The sequence below is a fragment of the Ranitomeya imitator genome, chromosome 6, assembly GCF_032444005.1.
Source record: "Ranitomeya imitator isolate aRanImi1 chromosome 6, aRanImi1.pri, whole genome shotgun sequence".
Lineage (NCBI taxonomy): Eukaryota > Metazoa > Chordata > Amphibia > Anura > Dendrobatidae > Ranitomeya > Ranitomeya imitator.
Window position 1 is genome coordinate 557,304,810 of NC_091287.1, and position 22,992 is coordinate 557,327,801.

The 22,992-nt window shown below is 47.9% G+C and overlaps 1 protein-coding gene across 1 annotated transcript; it reads right to left on the bottom strand.

The window, feature by feature from the left end:
* Positions 1-1,852: 1,852 nt before the first annotated feature.
* LOC138643169 (glycosylphosphatidylinositol anchor attachment 1 protein-like) lies at positions 1,853-22,147 on the bottom strand. Its single transcript, XM_069731999.1, has 10 exons — positions 22,074-22,147; positions 21,660-21,839; positions 17,807-17,924; positions 15,726-15,873; positions 15,457-15,551; positions 14,718-14,921; positions 13,907-14,094; positions 4,866-5,018; positions 3,844-3,925; positions 1,853-2,533 (listed from the first exon to the last, which is right to left on the bottom strand). The coding sequence occupies exons 1-10, from the start codon at positions 22,145-22,147 to the stop codon at positions 2,291-2,293; spliced, it is 1,485 nt and encodes a 494-aa protein (XP_069588100.1). The 3' UTR covers positions 1,853-2,290.
* Positions 22,148-22,992: the final 845 nt, after the last annotated feature.

The window sequence follows — 22,992 nt, forward strand, 5'->3', positions numbered from 1 at the left end:
AGGAGCAGTATTATAGTAGTTATATTCCTGTTCAAAGGGGCAGTATTATAGTAGTTATATTCTTGTACATAGGGAGCAGTATTATAGTAGTTATATTCTTGTACATAGGAGCAGTATTATAGTAGTTATACTCTTGTACATAGGAGCAGTATTATAGTAGTTATATTCTTGTACATAGGGGCAGTATTATAGTAGTTATATTCTTGTACATAGGACCAATATTATAGTAGTTATATTCTTGTACATAGGGGCAGTATTATAGTAGTTATATTCTTGTACATAGGAGCAGTATTATAGTAGTTATATTCCTGTTCAAAGGGGCAGTATTATAGTAGTTATATTCTTGTACATAGGGGTCAGTATTATAGTAGTTATATTCTTATACATAGGAGCAGTATTATAGTAGTTATATTCTTGTATATAGGAGCAGTATTATAGTAGTTATATTCTTATATATAGGAGCAGTATTATAGTAGTTATATTCTTGTACATAGGGGCAGTATTATAGTAGTTATATTCTTGTACATAGGGGCAGTATTATAGTAGTTATATTCTTGTACATAGGAGCAGTATTATAGTAGTTATATTCTTGTACATAGGAGCAGTATTATAGTAGTTATATTCCTGTACATAGGAGCAGTATTATAGTAGTTATATTCTTGTACATAGGAGCAGTATTATAGTAGTTATATCCTTGTACATAGGAGCAGTATTATAGTAGTTATATCCTTGTACATAGGAGCAGTATTATAGTAGTTATATTCCTGTACATAGGAGCAGTATTATAGTAGTTATATTCTTGTACATAGGAGCAGTATTATAGTAGTTATATTCCTGTACATAGGAGCAGTATTATAGTAGTTATATTCTTGTACATAGGGGCAGTATTATAGTAGTTATATTCTTGTACATAGGGGCAGTATTATAGTAGTTATATTCTTGTACATAGGAGCAGTATTATAGTAGTTATATTCTTGTACATAGGGGCAGTATTATAGTAGTTATATTCCTGTACATAGGAGCAGTATTATAGTAGTTATATTCTTGTACATAGGAGCAGTATTATAGTAGTTATATCCTTGTACATAGGAGCAGTATTATAGTAGTTATATTCCTGTACATAGGAGCAGTATTATAGTAGTTATATTCTTGTACATAGGAGCAGTATTATAGTAGTTATATCCTTGTACATAGGAGCAGTATTATAGTAGTTATATTCCTGTACATAGGAGCAGTATTATAGTAGTTATATTCTTGTACATAGGAGCAGTATTATAGTAGTTATATTCTTGTACATAGGAGCAGTATTATAGTAGTTATATTCTTGTACATAGGGGCAGTATTATAGTAGTTATATTCTTGTACATAGGGGCAGTATTATAGTAGTTATATTCTTGTACATAGGAGCAGTATTATAGTAGTTATATTCTTGTACATAGGGGCAGTATTATAGTAGTTATATTCTTGTACATAGGGGCAGTATTATAGTAGTTATATTCTTGTACATAGGAGCAGTATTATAGTAGTTATATTCTTGTACATAGGGAGCAGTATTATAGTAGTTATATTCTTGTACATAGGAGCAGTATTATAGTAGTTATATTCTTGTACATAGGGGCAGTATTATAGTAGTTATATTCCTGTACATAGGGAGCAGTATTATAGTAGTTATATTCTTGTACATAGGAGCAGTATTATAGTAGTTATATTCCTGTACATAGGGAGCAGTATTATAGTAGTTATATTCCTGTATATAGGAGCAGTATTATAGTAGTTATATTCTTGTACATAGGAGCAGTATTATAGGAGTTATATCCTTATAAATAACATTACAACTCTTTAAAAACATTCTGTACTTTTATTCATCTTTTCATTATTATGTCACATTTATTAGGAGCTGTCGGAGTTTTGCTCTTGTGGTAAAAGCTGCTGCTCCTGAAGAATCTGCATCCATCCGCTGCTTTGTCGTCATTGCACCGCGTCACTTTGGAGCCAGGTTCCTGAAGTTGGTTTACGGTAGAAAGTTTGAATCTCATTCCCATATAGGAACAATAAAGAAGTGCAGTAGTCGGTAAAATGTCTCATGCACCATATGAAGGATCCGTCACTTTTTAAAAAGTTGCAATAAATATTTCCAGCTTCTCCAGATCGCTCCGGTCTGAGCCAAGCCGCCATCATCTCCACCAGCAGACCACGTCACTGCCTTCCGATGGGTCTGTCTCGCTCATTATGACCTGGACGTCCACTCTTTGAGCGATTTCTTACGAAGAACTAAAACCCAAATCCGGTATTATTTCCAGAAAACCACGTTCCACAGTTGCAGCCGGCAGGGGTACACGAAGAAGGCGATGGAAGGGAAGAGGAGTGATCCGTAGAGGTAGTGGTCCAGCATGCCCCCCGCGATGGCCTGGAGGAAGAGCTGCAGCTTTCCAGGAGAGTCACTGGGTACTGAATCAGCTCCCGGTACAGGAAGATGCTGCCCAGAAGAGTGGTGGCCGGCGAGACCAGGACCAGCAGCCCCGCGAAAAGGAGCCTGGAAACAGGACAGACATGACCAGCGACAAAAGCAAAACAGAGAAAAAAAAGCTGTCAGTCTGAAGAGGCTCAGAACTCTCCTGCACCAGACACCTCCAGAGCTGCACTCACAATTCTGCCTTTTTCAGTACAGCAGATTTCAGTACAGCAGCTACAATAGTGTAGATAACAAAAAAAAAAAAAGTATACCGGAAGCAAAAAGTAAGGATGTGCAGGCTCAGGGGATACCGAGAGAACAGCAGACATTCCTGTAGTGTTAATTTGAGATTTTTATAGATCAGACTTTTCCTGCTGCGGCGACACTGAATATTATTATCTTATTATTTTCATTTCTTTAACTTTAACTGGGAGAATTGGGGGCGATTCCAAACGTCAGAGGTTCCCACGAGCTGTAACGCCCCCATTAACGTCCCCTCCGTGGGCTGCAATGGCCAAACTGCCCCCTACCCAGAAATGAAGCGCAGCCGTCGCTTCTCGGGACTCACTTGTGAGAACCTGACATTAATGGTCCGATAAAAATAAAAACGGCCTGTAAATTTATGTTTTACGGGTTTTGAAAAATATGTATAAAAAATATTAAAATAAAAAAGTTGGTTTGGGTCGCCATAGCGCACATATAAATATATATATATTTTGAAGATCTCCATGTCGGATGAATAATTCTTTAAGGGTATGTGCACACCTTCAGGTTTGTTCGCGTTTTTTTCAGGATAAAAACGCATTACAAACTGCAGACATATGCATCCTATCATTTAGAATGCATTCCGCAATTTTTGTGCACATGATGCGTTTTTTTTCGCAAAAAAAAAAAACGCATTGCGGTAAAAAAAGCAGCATGTTCATTAATTTTGCGGATTTTTCACATTTTTCCCACTATTCTATGCATTGGGGAAAAAAACGTCAAAAATGCGAAAAAAAACGCATGCGGGTTTTTGGCAGAAATGTCCGGTTTTTGTCAGGAAATTTCTGCTAGAAAATCCTGACGTGTGCACATTCCCTAAAGGCGTATTCCCATCTCCAACATTCTATTCCTATATGTAGGTGTAATAATAATATTAGCAAATAATTCCAATTACAAATGTAGTATAGTTCTTCTTATAAGCTATGCCACTTAGCTTAGGTATCCATGGTTACGACCACTCATATAGTGACAGTTAGCTCATAGTAGTCGTAACCATGGATACTAAGCTACTACAAAGCCCTGCACATGGAGAAAGCGACATAGCGAATCAGAACAACTATACGAACACAGACGATCAGTCCAGGCCCCCCGGGAATATCACAGGGATGGGGGGAATATATACGAACCGCGTCACCATCTCCAGCTCCGTCCTCGCTCGTCGTCTCTGTCCGGCTCAGCTTAAATCCACAGATCCAGAGCGGGAGGACAAAGTCAAGGATCATTGCAGAGATAAATTCTTACACTCCAGTCACAACCAAAGCTGCATCCACAGTTCTGATGGTTCCTTGTAAGCTCTGGATGTGACTGGAGGATGATAACTCAGGATCCATTGGAGAGAAGTCAATTTGGATAAAACTTCAAAATGTTGGGGGTCCGGTTTGCTAAACGGCGGCTCCCCAGGTAAAAAACAGATGATTTTTTTTTAATACTTGTGAATTGCGAAAAGTGAGGGTTAAAGCAAATTTTATTTTCTATATTCTTTAAAAATATTTTGCTATTAATTTTCACTCTTTTTTTAATTCTCTTAGGGGACTTGAACCTGAGAACATATATAGTATATACTGCAGGATACAGGGAACATTAATGGTCTCATATGTAGCCCAGACACAGGTAGGTGACAAATATGGCGACGATGTGAGAGTTTTCTGTTGGCCCCCGGTGCCATTACAGCCCATCAGTACCCTGTATTAATGGATGTCGATGTCTATCAGCAAAGGAACCATATAAATGTCGCTGTCAGTGATTGATCTTAATGCGTAAACAGCAGCGATCGGAGCTGCCTCCATTTGCAGCTGTTAAAGGTCGGTGCTGGTTATTTTTCCTTTTTGTCCATTGTTTCCTTTTCTCTTTGATTTTTTTTTCATTTTCTTCCCATTTTTACCACTAGGGGGCGCCATCTACATACAAATGAGTATAATTCCCACTGAAGTCAATGCTGGATACAGGTGTACACCGGCTCCCTCTAGTGGTGGCTAATTATCACTGCACTGCTTGGCTGATGGATAAGAACAACATATCAGGATAGATTCAGTGAGTGCAGCCATCGGCCCGGTAATGTCCGAGCTCAGCGTCAGAGCACTACGGGGGGGGGGGGGTCAGGAAATAAACCAACCATTACCGTACACACGGCATAGCAGATTAGGATATTCGGAGGATGAGAATGAGGATGATGAAGCCGATGGCCGGCATGTAAATCCCGATAGACACAAATCTGTTGAGGGAAGGAAGAAGGTAGAAGAAGTAGGACTGGTGCAGCTGCTCCGACAGGTTGTTCAGTTTGCGGAACATCCCTGCAATAGTTCTGGGAACAAAAAGAAAGGAAACAGCTCAGGTCCAGGGTTGGTTGGCTCCTCCTAGTGGACACGTGGTGTAGTGCATCATCACCGCAGCGGTACTAGAAGAGTGACATTACCGACCCCCCATGTGCAGTACTAGAAGAGAGACGTTACCGACCCCCCATGTGCAGTACTAGAAGAGAGACGTTACTGACCCATGTGCAGTACTAGAAGAGAGACGTTACCGACCCCCCATGTGCAGTACTAGAAGAGTGACGTTACTGACCCCCATGTGCAGTACTAGAAGAGAGACGTTACCGACCCCCCATGTGCAGTACTAGAAGAGAGACGTTACTGACCCCCATGTGCAGTACTAGAAGAGAGACGTTACTGACCCCCATGTGCAGTACTAGAAGAGACGTTACCGACCCCCATGTGCAGTACTAGAAGAGAGACGTTACCGACCCCCATGTGCAGTACTAGAAGAGAGACGTTACCGACCCCCCATGTGCAGTACTAGAAGAGACGTTACTGATCCCCCATGTGCAGTACTAGAAGAGTGACGTTACCGACCCCCATGTGCAGTACTAGAAGAGTGACGTTACCGACCCCCATGTGCAGTACTAGAAGAGAGATGTTACCGACCCCCATGTGCAGTACTAGAAGAGACGTTACTGATCCCCCATGTGCAGTACTAGAAGAGTGACGTTACCGACCCCCCATGCGCAGTACTAGAAGAGAGACGTTACCGACCCCCCATGCGCAGTACTAGAAGAGAGACGTTACCGACCCCCCATGTGCAGTACTAGAAGAGTGACGTTACTGACCCCCATGTGCAGTACTAGAAGAGTGACGTTACTGACCCCCATGTGCAGTACTAGAAGAGTGACGTTACTGACCCCCATGTGCAGTACTAGAAGAGAGACGTTACCGACCCCCCATGTGCAGTACTAGAAGAGAGACGTTACTGACCCCCATGTGCAGTACTAGAAGAGTGACGTTACTGACCCCCCATGTGCAGTACTAGAAGAGACGTTACCGACCCCCCATGTGCAGTACTAGAAGAGAGACGTTACCGACCCCCCATGCGCAGTACTAGAAGAGAGACGTTACCGACCCCCCATGCGCAGTACTAGAAGAGAGACGTTACCGACCCCCCATGTGCAGTACTAGAAGAGTGACGTTACTGACCCCCCATGTGCAGTACTAGAAGAGACGTTACCGACCCCCCATGTGCAGTACTAGAAGAGAGACGTTACCGACCCCCCATGCGCAGTACTAGAAGAGAGACGTTACCGACCCCCCATGCGCAGTACTAGAAGAGAGACGTTACCGACCCCCCATGTGCAGTACTAGAAGAGTGACGTTACTGACCCCCATGTGCAGTACTAGAAGAGTGACGTTACTGACCCCCATGTGCAGTACTAGAAGAGTGACGTTACTGACCCCCATGTGCAGTACTAGAAGAGTGACGTTACTGACCCCCATGTGCAGTACTAGAAGAGAGACGTTACCGACCCCCCATGTGCAGTACTAGAAGAGTGACGTTACTGACCCCCCATGTGCAGTACTAGAAGAGACGTTACCGACCCCCATGTGCAGTACTAGAAGAGAGACGTTACCGACCCCCATGTGTAGTACTAGAAGAGTGACGTTACCGACCCCCCATGTGCAGTACTAGAAGAGACGTTACCGACCCCCATGTGCAGTACTAGAAGAGAGACGTTACCGACCCCCATGTGCAGTACTAGAAGAGTGACGTTACCGACCCCCCATGTGCAGTACTAGAAGAGACGTTACCGACCCCCATGTGCAGTACTAGAAGAGAGACGTTACCGACCCCCCATGTGCAATACTAGAAGAGTGACGTTACTGACCCCCATGTGCAGTACTAGAAGAGAGACGTTACTGACCCCCATGTGCAGTACTAGAAGAGTGACGTTACTGACCCCCCATGTGCAGTACTAGAAGAGAGACGTTACCGACCCCCATGTGCAGTACTAGAAGAGTGACGTTACTGACCCCCATGTGCAGTACTAGAAGAGAGACGTTACTGACCCCCATGTGCAGTACTAGAAGAGTGACGTTACTGACCCCCCATGTGCAGTACTAGAAGAGAGACGTTACCGACCCCCCATGTGCAGTACTAGAAGAGACGTTACCGACCCCCATGTGCAGTACTAGAAGAGAGACGTTACCGACCCCCCATGTGCAGTACTAGAAGAGTGACGTTACTGACCCCCATGTGCAGTACTAGAAGAGAGACGTTACCGACCCCCCATGTGTAGTACTAGAAGAGACGTTACTGACCCCCATGTGCAGTACTAGAAGAGAGACGTTACCGACCCCCATGTGCAGTACTAGAAGAGACGTTACCGACCCCCATGTGCAGTACTAGAAGAGAGACGTTACCGACCCCCATGTGCAGTACTAGAAGAGAGACGTTACCGACCCCCCATGTGCAGTACTAGAAGAGTAACATAGTAACATAGTTAGTAAGGCCGAAAAAAGACATTTGTCCATCCAGTTCAGCCTATATTCCATCATAATAAATCCCCAGATCTACGTCCTTCTACAGAACCTAATTGTATGATACAATATTGTTCTGCTCCAGGAAGACATCCAGGCCTCTCTTGAACCCCTCGACTGAGTTCGCCATCACCACCTCCTCAGGCAAGCAATTCCAGATTCTCACTGCCCTAACAGTAAAGAATCCTCTTCTATGTTGGTGGAAAAACCTTCTCTCCTCCAGACGCAAAGAATGCCCCCTTGTGCCCGTCACCTTCCTTGGTATAAACAGATCCTCAGCGAGATATTTGTATTGTCCCCTTATATACTTATACATGGTTATTAGATCGCCCCTCAGTCGTCTTTTTTCTAGACTAAATAATCCTAATTTCGCTAATCTATCTGGGTATTGTAGTTCTCCCATCCCCTTTATTAATTTTGTTGCCCTCCTTTGTACTCTCTCTAGTTCCATTATATCCTTCCTGAGCACCGGTGCCCAAAACTGGACACAGTACTCCATGTGCGGTCTAACTAGGGATTTGTACAGAGGCAGTATAATGCTCTCATCATGTGTATCCAGACCTCTTTTAATGCACCCCATGATCCTGTTTGCCTTGGCAGCTGCTGCCTGGCACTGGCTGCTCCAGGTAAGTTTATCATTAACTAGGATCCCCAAGTCCTTCTCCCTGTCAGATTTACCCAGTGGTTTCCCGTTCAGTGTGTAATGGTGATATTGATTCCTTCTTCCCATGTGTATAACCTTACATTTATCATTGTTAAACCTCATCTGCCACCTTTCAGCCCAAGTTTCCAACTTATCCAGATCCATCTGTAGCAGAATACTATCTTCTCTTGTATTAACTGCTTTACATAGTTTTGTATCATCTGCAAATATCGATATTTTACTGTGTAAACCTTCTACCAGATCATTAATGAATATGTTGAAGAGAACAGGTCCCAATACTGACCCCTGTGGTACCCCACTGGTCACAGCGACCCAGTTAGAGATTATACCATTTATAACGACCCTCTGCTTTCTATCACTAAGCCAGTTACTAACCCATTTACACACATTTTCCCCCAGACCAAGCATTCTCATTTTGTGTACCAACCTCTTGTGCGGCACGGTATCAAACGCTTTGGAAAAATCGAGATATACCACGTCCAATGACTCCCCGTGGTCCAGCCTATAGCTTACCTCTTCATAAAAACTGATTAGATTGGTTTGACAGGAGCGATTTCTCATAAACCCATGCTGATATGGAGTTAAACAGTTATTCTCATTGAGATAATCCAGAATAACATCCCTCAGAAACCCTTCAAATATTTTACCAACAATAGAGGTTAGACTTACTGGCCTAAAATTTCCAGGTTCACTTTTAGAGCCCTTTTTGAATATTGGCACCACATTTGCTATGCGCCAGTCCTGCGGAACAGACCCTGTCGCTATAGAGTCACTAAAAATAAGAAATAATGGTTTATCTATTACATTACTTAGTTCTCTTAGTACTCGTGGGTGTATGCCATCCGGACCCGGAGATTTATCTATTTTCATCTTATTTAGCCGGTTTCGCACCTCTTCTTGGGTTAGATTGGTGACCCTTAATATAGGGTTTTCATTGTTTCTTGGGATTTCACCTAGCATTTCATTTTCCACCGTGAATACCGTGGAGAAGAAGGTGTTTAATATGTTAGCTTTTTCCTCGTCATCTACAACCATTCTTTCCTCACTATTTTTTAAGGGGCCTACATTTTCAGTTTTTATTCTTTTACTATTGATATAGTTGAAGAACAGTTTGGGATTAGTTTTACTCTCCTTAGCAATGTGCTTCTCTGTTTCCTTTTTGGCAGCTTTAATTAGTTTTTTAGATAAAGTATTTTTCTCCCTATAGTTTTTTAGAGCTTCAATGGTGCCATCCTGCTTTAGTAGTGCAAATGCTTTCTTTTTACTGTTAATTGCCTGTCTTACTTCTTTGTTTAGCCACATTGGGTTTTTCCTATTTCTAGTCCTTTTATTCCCACAAGGTATAAACCGCTTACACTGCCTATTTAGGATGTTCTTAAACATTTCCCATTTATTATCTGTATTCTTATTTCTGAGGATATTGTCCCAGTCTACCAGATTAAGGGAATCTCTAAGCTGGTCAAACTTTGCCTTCCTAAAGTTCAGTGTTTTTGTGACTCCCTGACAAGTCCCCCTAGTGAAAGACAGGTGAAACTGCACAATATTGTGGTCGCTATTTCCTAGATGCCCGACCACCTGCAGATTTGTTATTCTGTCAGGTCTATTAGATAGTATTAGGTCTAAAAGTGCTGCTCCTCTGGTTGGATTCTGCACCAATTGTGAAAGATAATATTTCTTGGTTATTAGCAGAAACCTGTTGCCTTTATGGGTTTCACAGGTTTCTGTTTCCCAGTTAATATCCGGGTAGTTAAAGTCCCCCATAACCAGGACCTCATTATGGGTTGCAGCTTCATCTATCTGCTTTAGAAGTAGACTTTCCATGCTTTCTGTTATATTTGGGGGTTTGTAACAGACCCCAATGAGAATTTTGTTACCATTTTTCCCTCCATGAATTTCGACCCATATGGACTCAACATCCTCATTTCCTTCGCTAATATCCTCCCTTAAAGTGGACTTTAGACAAGACTTTACATAGAGACAAACCCCTCCTCCTCTCCGATTTTTACGATCCTTTCTAAACAGACTGTAACCCTGTAAGTTAACTGCCCAGTCATAGCTTTCATCTAACCATGTCTCGGTTATTCCCACTATGTCAAAGTTACCTGTAGATATTTCTGCTTCTAGTTCTTCCATCTTGTTTGTCAGGCTTCTGGCGTTTGCGAGCATGCAGTTTAGAGGATTTTGTTTTGTTCCAATCTCCTCGCTGTGGATTGTTTTAGAAATGTTCTTACCTCCCATCTGAGTATGTTTTCCTGGGTCTTCTTTGTTCAAGTCTAATGTTTTTCTTCCCGTCCCCTCTTCTTCTAGTTTAACGCCCTCCTGATGAGTGTAGCGAGTCTTCTGGCGAATGTGTGTTTCCCAGGTTTGTTGAGGTGTAGTCCATCTCTGGCGAGGAGTCCATCGTACAAGTAATTCACACCGTGGTCCAGGAATCCGAATCCTTGTTGTCTGCACCATCGTCTTAGCCAGTTGTTTGCATCAAGGATCCTGTTCCATCTCCTGGTGCCATGCCCGTCTACTGGAAGGATAGAAGAAAAAACTACCTGTGCATCCAGTTCCTTTACTTTCTTCCCCAACTCTTCAAAGTCTTTGCAGATTGTCGGTAGGTCCTTCCTTGCCGTGTCATTGGTGCCAACATGTATCAGAAGAAATGGGTGGACGTCCTTGGAGCTGAAGAGCTTTGGTATCCTATCGGTCACATCCTTGATCATCGCACCTGGAAGGCAGCATACTTCTCTTGCAGTTATGTCCGGTCTGCAGATGGCTGCTTCTGTGCCTCTCAGTAGTGAGTCTCCCACCACCACCACTCTTCGTTGCTTCTTGGCTGTACTTTTTGCTGTCACTTGTTGCTGTGTGCCCTTTTCTTTTTTGCTTGCTGGTATTGCTTCATCCTTAGGTGTGCCATCTTCATCCTCTACAAAGATTTGATATCGGTTCTTCATTTGTGTGGTTGGTGATTTCTCCATGGTCTTCTTGCTTCTTTTGGTCACATGCTTCCACTCATCTGCTTTTGGAGGTTCTCTGACACTTTTTTCACCTTCTGTGACCAGTAGAGATGCTTCTGTTCTGTCTAGAAAGTCTTCATTCTCTTTGATGAGTTTCAAAGTTGCTATTCTTTCTTCCAGACCCCGCACCTTTTCTTCTAAAAGGGCCACTAGTCTACACTTCTGACAGGTGAAATTTAATTCTTCTTCTGGTCGGTCTGTGAACATGTAGCACATGCTGCAGCTCACCATGTAGGTTGTCACATCTGCCATGTTGCTCCTAGATCCTGCTGACTTGCTGTGTGTTTTCCTTCTTGTGTAATCTACTCAGCCAAGCTCTCTTGCAATAATATCCTACAGGCAAAAATTTGCGCACCGTAAGGCGTTACTGACCCCCCATGTGCAGTACTAGAAGAGAGACGTTACTGACCCCCCATGTGCAGTACTAGGAGAGAGACGTTACTGACCCCCATGTGCAGTACTAGGAGAGAGACGTTACTGACCCCCATGTGTAGTACTAGAAGAGAGACGTTACCGACCCCATGTGCAGTACTAGAAGAGAGACGTTACCGACCCCCCATGTGTAGTACTAGAAGAGAGACGTTACCGACCCCCCATGTGCAGTACTAGGAGAGAGACGTTACTGACGCCCCATGTGTAGTACTAGAAGAGAGACGTTACCGACCCCATGTGCAGTACTAGAAGAGAGACGTTACCGACCCCCCATGTGTAGTACTAGAAGAGAGACGTTACCGACCCCCATGTGCAGTACTAGAAGAGTGACGTTACCGACCCCATGTGCAGTACTAGAAGAGAGACGTTACCGACCCCCCATGTGCAGTACTAGAAGAGAGACGTTACCGACCCCCATGTGCAGTACTAGAAGAGTGACGTTACTGACCCCCCATGTGCAGTACTAGAAGAGAGACGTTACCGACCCCCCATGTGCAGTACTAGAAGAGTGACGTTACTGACCCCCCATGTGCAGTACTAGAAGAGAGACGTTACCGACCCCATGTGCAGTACTAGAAGAGAGACGTTACCGACCCCCCATGTGCAGTACTAGAAGAGAGACGTTACCGACCCCCATGTGCAGTACTAGAAGAGTGACGTTACTGACCCCCCATGTGCAGTACTAGAAGAGAGACGTTACCGACCCCCCATGTGCAGTACTAGAAGAGTGACGTTACTGACCCCCCATGTGCAGTACTAGAAGAGAGACGTTACCGACCCCATGTGCAGTACTAGAAGAGAGACGTTACCGACCCCCCATGTGCAGTACTAGAAGAGTGACGTTACTGACCCCCCATGTGCAGTACTAGAAGAGAGACGTTACCGACCCCCATGTGCAGTACTAGAAGAGTGACGTTACTGACCCCCCATGTGCAGTACTAGAAGAGAGACGTTACCGACCCCCATGTGCAGTACTAGAAGAGTGACGTTACTGACCCCCCATGTGCAGTACTAGAAGAGAGACGTTACCGACCCCCATGTGCAGTACTAGAAGAGTGACGTTACTGACCCCCCATGTGCAGTACTAGAAGAGAGACGTTACCGACCCCATGTGCAGTACTAGAAGAGAGACGTTACCGACCCCCCATGTGCAGTACTAGAAGAGAGACGTTACCGACCCCCCATGTGCAGTACTAGAAGAGAGACGTTACTGACCCCCCATGTGCAGTACTAGAAGAGAGACGTTACTGACCCCCCATGTGCAGTACTAGAAGAGTGACGTTACCGACCCCCATGTGCAGTACTAGAAGAGTGACGTTACTGACCCCCCATGTGCAGTACTAGAAGAGAGACGTTACCGACCCCCATGTGCAGTACTAGAAGAGTGACGTTACTGACCCCCCATGTGCAGTACTAGAAGAGAGACGTTACCGACCCCCATGTGCAGTACTAGAAGAGTGACGTTACTGACCCCCCATGTGCAGTACTAGAAGAGAGACGTTACCGACCCCCATGTGCAGTACTAGAAGAGTGACGTTACTGACCCCCCATGTGCAGTACTAGAAGAGAGACGTTACCGACCCCATGTGCAGTACTAGAAGAGAGACGTTACCGACCCCCCATGTGCAGTACTAGAAGAGAGACGTTACTGACCCCCCATGTGCAGTACTAGAAGAGAGACGTTACCGACCCCCATGTGCAGTACTAGAAGAGTGACGTTACTGACCCCCCATGTGCAGTACTAGAAGAGAGACGTTACCGACCCCCCATGTGCAGTACTAGAAGAGAGACGTTACCGACCCCCCATGTGCAGTACTAGAAGAGACGTTACAGACCCCCATGTGCAGTACTAGAAGAGAGACGTTACCGACCCCCCATGTGCAGTACTAGAAGAGACGTTACCGACCCCCCATGTGCAGTACTAGAAGAGACGTTACCGACCCCCCATGTGCAGTACTAGAAGAGACCTTACTGACCCCCCATGTGCAGTACTAGAAGAGAGACGTTACTGACCCCCCATGTGCAGTACTAGAAGAGAGACGTTACTGACCCCCCATGTGCAGTACTAGAAGAGAGACGTTACTGACCCCCCATGTGCAGTACTAGAAGAGAGACGTTACTGACCCCCCATGTGCAGTACTAGAAGAGACGTTACCGACCCCCCATGTGCAGTACTAGAAGAGAGACGTTACCGACCCCCCATGTGCAGTACTAGAAGAGAGACGTTACCGACCCCCCATGTGCAGTACCAGGACCTCACATGACCAGATTCTCCTTCACTTACTCTCCGATGGTTACCATCTCGTATTTGTACTGGTGGAAGCTGTTGATGCCGCGCAGGGTGATGGCTTCGATGTGGTAGTGGAGGAAGAGGCCGTGGTCTCCCTGAGGTCGGCCGGGGCTTTGCTTTAGAACCATGAGCAGCATTGTGTGCAGGTATACGGGGACGGTGTAGTAGTCACTGCGCTGCAGCTGGTCAACGAGAGGGAAGCGGTGTCAGCAGGAGGGAAAGTAGGGGGTGCCGCGCTCCACCCACACCCCGGAGGGGACAGGGGGCCGCGCTCCAACCACACCCCGGAGGGGACAGGGGGCCGCGCTCCACCTACACCCCGGAGGGGACAGGGGGCCACGCTCCACCCACACCCCGGAGGGGACAGGGGGCCACGCTCCACCCACACCCCGGAGGGGGCAGGGGGCCGCGCTCCACCTACACCCCGGAGGGGACAGGGGGCCACGCTCCACCCACACCCCGGAGGGGACAGGGGGCCACGCTCCACCCACACCCCGGAGGGGGCAGGGGGCCGCGCTCCACCTACACCCCGGAGGGGACAGGGGGCCACGCTCCACCCACACCCCGGAGGGGACAGGGGGCCACGCTCCACCCACACCCCGGAGGGGACAGGGGGCCACGCTCCACCCACACCCCGGAGGGGACAGGGGGCCACGCTCCACCCACACCCCGGAGGGGACAGGGGGCCACGCTCCACCTACACCCCGGAGAGGACAGGGGGCCACGCTCCACCCACACCCCGGAGAGGAGCTACATCTGACAATTTACAGCTGACGGGGGCCGCAGGGGTCTCACTGTGCCTCACCTTGCCCTGTATGGTGCACAGCAGCTGGTTCTTCTGGCAGAACGCTAGGAACAGGTTGGCCATATCCAGGTTGGGCAGCTGCCCGTTCAGCCCTTCCACAACCACATCAAAGCTGGTGATGACGTCGCTGCTGATCTCTAGGGACAAGGCGGCCTGGATGGCTCCCGCTCGTCCCATCATCACTGACGAGTGACGACTGCATGTCTGAAAGAACACACAGTGCAATCCTGAGGACAGCCACTAGATGGCAGCAGAAGAACGCAAGGAGCCCACCCAGCACTGGAGGGGCGCTCACACTGCACAGGCCAGACGGGCGCAGGAACACGGCAGCGCCTCATACATGTGGACCTGCAGCACTACAAGACCCAGCCCGCCACATATAAGAGGAAACAATACACAAGGAATGATCGGCTGATTGCTCTGGGTCCGTAATAACTAATATAGGACTGGATCGGGATGCCAACCCCCATAACATCCCCGATCAGCGGTTATCATGGCGAGGCGGCCTCTTCTCCGGGTTTATAAGAATATACAAAACTTAATAAGAAAAAGTTCCGCAACTTTCTAAAGTGAATGGAAACATTCTGTCTAAACAAGAAAACTCCATCCAGACGAGACACCAGTCACAGCTGAGGGTTCGTTACAATTGGCCAAACTCTCTGATACATAGAAACGAATTATCAGCACGGAGAAGATATTGAGGGGCAATGGGGGGATGTGGGGCTCTCGTACCGGTCACGTTGACGTCGTGGTAGCCCTCCAGCCAGGCCTCCATGCCGATCAGGTCGTGCTCGTTCACCAGGAAGACGATGTCCTTCGCCCAGTAGATCTGACCTGAGTGCACGGACCAGAGTCACAAGCGTATTGGAGGGTGTAAAGGCGGCCTGTCATTATGGACAAGTGTACTATTTGTGACCGGTGTCCTCTGAGATTGATCCGGGGTCTCAGAGGACCCCCGGGGCTGCCACGTACCGGCATTATAACGCAGCCCCTCTCCAGTGGTCTCACCTCGGAAGTAGGAGGTCAGCGCCAGCAGCAGCCCCACCGCCTGGTGGTTGTTCTGGCCCTCGCTGCAGGGGACGCTGAGCACCAGGGATTCGGTGCTGGCGGTGCGGGGGGCCCGCAGGATGCCGTACACGTTGGTGCCTTTCACCATCTGACAACAGAAGGATAAGATTACTGCAGGCGCCTTCCCCGCCGGCCGGACACAGCCGTATCCCCCCCATACACACACGTATCCCCCCGTACACATACGTATCCCCCGTACACACACATATCCCCCCGTACACACACACATTTCCCCCCGTACACACATACGTATCCCTTCGTTATACCAAGAAACAGAAAGATGATCGGCACAGAGCTTCACTATAGCGCAATTGGAGATTCGCTTAAACGATCTGTTTCAGAAGGACAGATGAGGTCTCCCTTGCTGTGAGCTGCGGGTGGTGCTATGCAATCGTCAGAGTTTTGTACAAGACCATATAATGAGAAGAAAAATGATGCAGCACTCACCCTTGCGCTTCTTCCAAGTGTGCTCTTTATTCAGCAAAACATACTATGCATAGTATGAACCGGCATACGCAGTGATCTGTGAGGGAGCGGGAGTGAGGAGAGACCGGACGACGGCCGTTTCGCGCCACGGCGCTTCTACAGGTCTAAGCTCACCTGCATGGACCTGTAGAAGCGCCGTAGCGCGAAACAGCTGTCGTCCGGTCTCTCCTCACTCCCGCTCCCTCACAGATCACTGCGTATGCCGGTTCATACTATGCATAGTATGTTTTGCTGAATAAAGAGCACACATACGTATCCCCCCGTACACACATACGTATCCCCCCGTATACACACATGTATCCCCCCGTACACACACACATTTCCCCCGTACACACATATGTATCCCCCCGTACACACACACATATCCCCCCGTACACACATACGTATCCCCCCGTACACACACACATATCCCCCCGTACACACATACGTATCCCCCCGTATACACATATGTATCCCCCCGTACACACACACATATCCCCCCGTACACACACATATCCCCCCGTACACACATACGTATCCCCCCGTACACACACACATATCCCCCCGTACACACATACGTATCCCCCCGTACACACACACATATCCCCCCGTACACACATTCGTATCCCCCCGTATACACATATGTATCCCCCCGTATACACACACATATCCCCCCGTACACACACACATTTCCCCCCGTACACACATATGTATCCCCCCGTACACACACACATTTCCCCCCGTACACACATATGTATCCCCCCGTACACACACACATATCCCCCCGTACACACATACGTATCCCCCCGTATACACATATGTATCCCCCCGTACACACACACATATCCCCCCGTACACACACATATCCCCCCGTACACACATACGTATCCCCCCGTACACACACACATATCCCCCCGTACACACATACGTATCCCCCCGTACACACACACATATCCCCCCGTACACACATACGTATCCCCCCGTATACACATATGTATCCCCCCGTATACACACACGTATCCCCCCGTACACACACACATTTCCCCCCGTACACACATATGTATCCCCCCGTACACACACACATATCCCCCCGTACACACACACGTATCCCCCCGTACACACATACGTATCCCCCCGTATACACATATGTATCCCCCCGTACACACACACATATCCCCCCGTACACACACATATCCCCCCGTACACACATACGTATCCCCCCGTACACACACACATATCCCCCCGTACACACATACGTATCCCCCCGTACACACACACATATCCCCCCGTACACACATACGTATCCCCCCGTATACACATATGTATCCCCCCGTATACACACACGTATCCCCCCGTACACACACACATTTCCCCCCGTACACACATATGTATCCCCCCGTACACACACACATATCCCCCCGTACACACACACGTATCCCCCCGTACACACATACGTATCCCCCCGTATACACATATGTATCCCCCCGTACACACACACATATCCCCCCGTACACACACATATCCCCCCGTACACACATACGTATCCCACCGTACACACATATGTAGCGCTCCGTGGACTCGTCAGGGAACGGCAGGTTCCGGATAAAGCTCTGGGTGTAAACCTCCAGCCCGATCCCGTGCATCGTCCTCTCCAGCCAGGTGACGAGAGATCCCCTGCGCAGAAAGCAGACGAGCGTTATCTGTCACCCTGCTCCAAGCACTGATCGCCTCCTGCGCTGAGGGTTTGTGACAATGTGGCAGTGCAGCCAACAGCCTGGATTGCAGCCCAGGGGGACTGGATATGACTGTAACAAACCCTCAGATGTGACATCTTAGGCTGTGTGCACACGTTGGTGATTTTTCACGTTTTTTTTTGCGATAAAAACGCTATAAAACCGCAAAAAAACAGCATACAATATGTATTCCATCATTTTGAATGAATTCTGCATGTTTTGTGCACATGATGCGTTTTTTTCCGCGAAAAAAACACATCGCGGTAAAAAACGCAGCATGTTCATTAATTTTGCGGATTTCACACTATAAAATGCATTGGGAAAAGTCCAGAAAAAAAAACGCATCAAAAACGCGGCAAAAAACGCATGCAGATTTCTTGCAAAAAATTTCAGGTTTTTCTCAGGAATTTTCTGCAAGAAATCCTGAACGTGTGCACATAGCCTTACAGAGGATTGAGATCTATGTAACAAAATGGCGGAGATACTGAGAATAGTGAGAGGCTTCAGAGCAGAAAATATTACAATATGTATGATCTGTAAACAGCCGGGATGGGAGTCCACTCTGATCTCCCCCCGGTCCACACTCTGATCCCTTCCCCACACTCTGATCCCTCACACCCCCCATGCCACACTCTGATCCCTCACACCCCTTTCCCCACACTCGGATCCCTCACCCCCCACGGGCCACACTCTGATCCCTCTCACCCCCACGGGCCACACTCTGATCCCTCTCACCCACGGGCCACACTCTGATCCCTCTCACCCCCACGGGCCACACTCTGATCCCTCTCACCCCCACGGGCCACACTCTGATCCCTCTCACCCCCACGGGCCACACTCTGATCCCTCATCCCCCCACAGGCCACACTCTTATCCCTCACCCCCCCACGGGCCACACTCTGATCCCTCTCACCCACGGGCCACACTCTGATCCCTCACCCCCCCACAGGCCACACTCTTATCCCTCACCCCCCCCACGGGCCACACTCTGATCCCTCTCACCCACGGGCCACTGTCACGATATGGTATGAAATATCATATAAGTAGTTTCTCTTGTTAGCAGGCTGCGGGCTAAAAAAGCCCCCCTTCCCTTCCCTTTCACTCAGCCAAGAGCTGCCCTGTCAATGTACTGGGGGGAGTTTTATGGCCGAAAGGTATTTACGACTAGGCTCAAATCTTCCTCTAGCAGAGAACTGTTTAGAAGTGTCCAGAAGTTTCCAGAAATCCATGGAAGTTCTTTGTTCTGTTTTTGTAAGATATTATGCAAACCGTTTACGTTAAGAACACAAAAATATATATTCTTACTCTCCCTCGGTGGATCTGCCCATCCCTCTAAACACGGGCTTCTAACTCCATCTGGTAAAGAAGTAGGGATTTCTGTAAATATGTATCCCAGATAGGACATATTTGATCTCATTAGAATGCCCACATTAATCCGAGATGAATGCTGGGTTTCTTATGACTCTGACATGTTTTGTAGCGAAGTTATAGAAATTAGAGAAAATAGTTTAAAGTTTAGTTAGACTGAAGAGGTAGGAGGGACGAGGTGATCCAACCCCTTTCTGGGATGTCACAGGCTGAAAGGGCCACTGTCACCCCCCTGCAGCCGTTATAAACTAAAAGAGCCACCTTGTGCAGCAGTAATGCTGCATTCTAACAAGGTGGCTCTTTTAGTTTTGTGTTCAGGTATTATTAAAATAAAGCGTGTTGAAACTCTGCAGAAATACCTGTCTTTGTCCACGGAGGCGGGTCTGAAGCCTCCTCTGTGAAGTGCCCAACAGCCGTCACTCACATCTTCTGGGGCGATGGTCGCCGCCCCCTGCGCGCTGTTTTCTTTTCAAATCCAATGCCGGCGCTATGTAAATATTTGTGGGGCAGGCGCAGTAAGCTCTGGCTGTCTGACGTCACAGCCAGGCTTGCAGACTGCGCCCCCCGCCTTACAGCCTCTGGCTATTCAGCTGAGCTCATCCTGCCGCCTCCTCCTTCTGCTCATAGCAATCGAAAGAAACAACCTACGAAACTTGCCTGCTAGCTGGCTGGAAGGCGGGGGGCGGGGGACGTGGGTGAGAGTCTGAGACATGCAGTGCGCATGCCCAGGAATCCTAGCCCCGCACTGTGCATAATGCATAACACAGTGCGGGGCAGGGATTCCCGAGGTGGGTGGCCACACTGCCAGCACAGGCGCAGTCTGCAAGCCTGGCTGTGACGTCAGACAGCCAGAGCTTACTGCGCCTGCCCCCCAAATATTTACACAGCGCCGGCGTTGGATTTGAAAAGAAAACAGCGCGCAGGGGGCGGCGACCATCGCCCCAGAAGATGTGAGTGACGGCTGTTGGGCACTTCACAGAGGAGGCTTCAGACCCGCCTCCGTGGACAAAGACAGGTATTTCTGCAGAGTTTCAAAACGCTTTATTTTAATAATACCTGAACACAAAACTAAAAGAGCCACCTTGTTAGAATGCAGCATTACTGCTGCACAAGGTGGCTCTTTTAGTTTATAACGGCTGCAGGGGGGTGACAGTGGCCCTTGAAGCTATAACTGTCTGCCAAGATCCTCAGCTCATTCTTCTTCTTGATTTTTGGTCTTCTCCTGGAGAGCCCTGAGCACGTCCAATGAACTGGGACATATGGTTGCCTGCAATGCAATGAACTGAGAACATGTGAGTGTTCTCTTTTCTCCTTTAATCCCTTTATGTTATAATTACCTTGTACATATTTGCAATTGTCTCATTTGTAACATCTTTGTAGAATATCTTGATAAAACACTGCCTGAAACTTTTGATGGGGTATATTATTTAATACTAGTTCGTTCTCCTGTTCTAAACCGTACCCTAAGTCTCCTGAAGGGAAATACCCTACTATTGTGTTGGGTTAGCTTCGGACCCGTTTAATCGAAGCTGGTGGCAGCGATACCGTGCAGGCTTTTGGGGTGATGTTGTAGCGACTGCGGCATTGATAATTATTGTTCCTGCCTGAGTGGGAGTAGTTTATCGCGTTGCTGCAGTGTGCCCAATAGCCAGTACATAGCAGGCAGCCTTTCTGGCGACTAATTACCCCAGGTGCAGTACCTCATCTGACCTGAGAGTAAGGGGGGTGCCAGAGAGCTGCAAGTTTTAAGTGGAACTGTAAGCGGGATATACATAAATCCCTGCAGTTCGTGGTATATTGCAGAGCAGTGGGATACCTAGAATAAGCCCCTGCTGTAAACTAAGAGGTCAATAGCCTTGTGGGTGTTGTTTCATCACATTGTGGAGTGGAGGGATAACTAAGATAAGCCCCCTGCACATGTGATAGCCGTCTGTTGGCCTAAAGTCACCCCGATCTGTGATGTAGGGGTGACGGTCACGGTGGGAATCGTGACAAATTGGTGGCAGCGGTCAGGGAATCCTGACAGCCACACTCTGATCCCTCTCACCCACGGGCCACACTCTGATCCCTCTCACCCACGGGCCACACTCTGATCCCTCTCACCCACGGGCCACACTCTGATCCCTCTCACCCACGGGTCACACTCTGATCCCTCTCACCCACGGGCCACACTCTGATCCCTCTCACCCACGGGCCACACTCCGATCCCCGAGCCGCAGCAGGATGTCGGGTGTGTGCTGTGGGCGCAGCTCTGATGCAGTGACCTGTGTGCTGTCAGCAGAGTGCGGAGGAGGATCTGGTCACTCACCCGGCTGACTTCTTGTGTGCGGTGAATTTTCGGGCGTAGGACAGCGCTTTCTCCCCATACACGAACTTCTCATCCACCATGGTGGAGCCCATGGAGTTCTCGGATATGTAGGAGCGCAGTGTGAATGGCTGGAAAGCCAAACCCAGGAGCCAGCCGACCCCGATCAGGTAGCTGATGATGCTGGGGGGGGGAAAGAAAGCACAGAATGAGAGACCACTGATATAGCGAGGACTCTTCATTGCAGGAGGCCTCCCACAGGCCATCATAGAAAGAGCGGAAAAAAACAACGCTCTGATCGCTCGCTCTCTCACCCCCGGCGTGTCACTTCCTCTCTGCCCCAGCAGCATTTCGGTCTCCCTCTCTGCCCCAGCAGCATTTTGTTCTCTCGCCCCCGTGCTCCACTCACGCACTCACCAGAGCGGGGAGTTGAGCCGTGTGATGAGACGTGTCAGCGCCTGTCGCCGGTTCGGGTCGGAGAGGATTCCCATGGTGCCAGTCTGCTCCCTGTAATAAAATACAAAGCTGAAAGAAGCAGAGAAAGGATAAGTCCAGAGGAGGACAGTGACTGCACCATTATAACCGAACGTTTTAACACCCAGAGTGCTGGAGTCAGGAGATGCTGGTAGCCGGGGAGGGATAATGGAAGCATAATATACCGGTGTTGAGGCCGATCAGTACAGCACTCAGCGTGCTGGAGTCAGGAGACGCTGGATACTACAGGCGGGGAGTCATAATAGAAGAACGCTACGTGTGCACGTTGAGCATTTGGCTTGCAGAAATTTCTGCAACACGTGCTTTTGGTGCATTTATGCATGCAGTTTTTTTTGCAGTAAGGAATGCTTTTTTGTGCTAAATAAGAGATATTTAAACAAAATGCTTTCTGATGTAATTTTATGTTTTGACCCCCTTTTTTTCCCCATTATCAGTATGAAATACATCAGGGTAATGGGATTAGGGCTTGGTGTCAGCAGCTGTCGCTGACATCAAGCCCTAGGAAATGAAGAGATGTCAGCCAGACACCCTCATTACTTATCCAGTGTTACAGAACACCCAGCACCAAGAATATGTTATGCAGTATATATTATGTATAATAGGTTCCATGTGAAATGCATCAGTCCACAGGCTGCGCCACTGGGCAGAGAGGACAAGATATCCCTCTTCTGTCCTCCCCCACCTTTGTAATTCCCCCAGTAAATATCAGCAGGCTCCGGTCCCCTGCGGCTATTGTATTGTATGTCTGGCCTGATTTTTCTATTGGCCTGCCCTGTGTATCTGTGTTATATATTCTGTGTGCTGTAAATAAAGTGAGTTCTTTTAGACTGGAAATACCTGG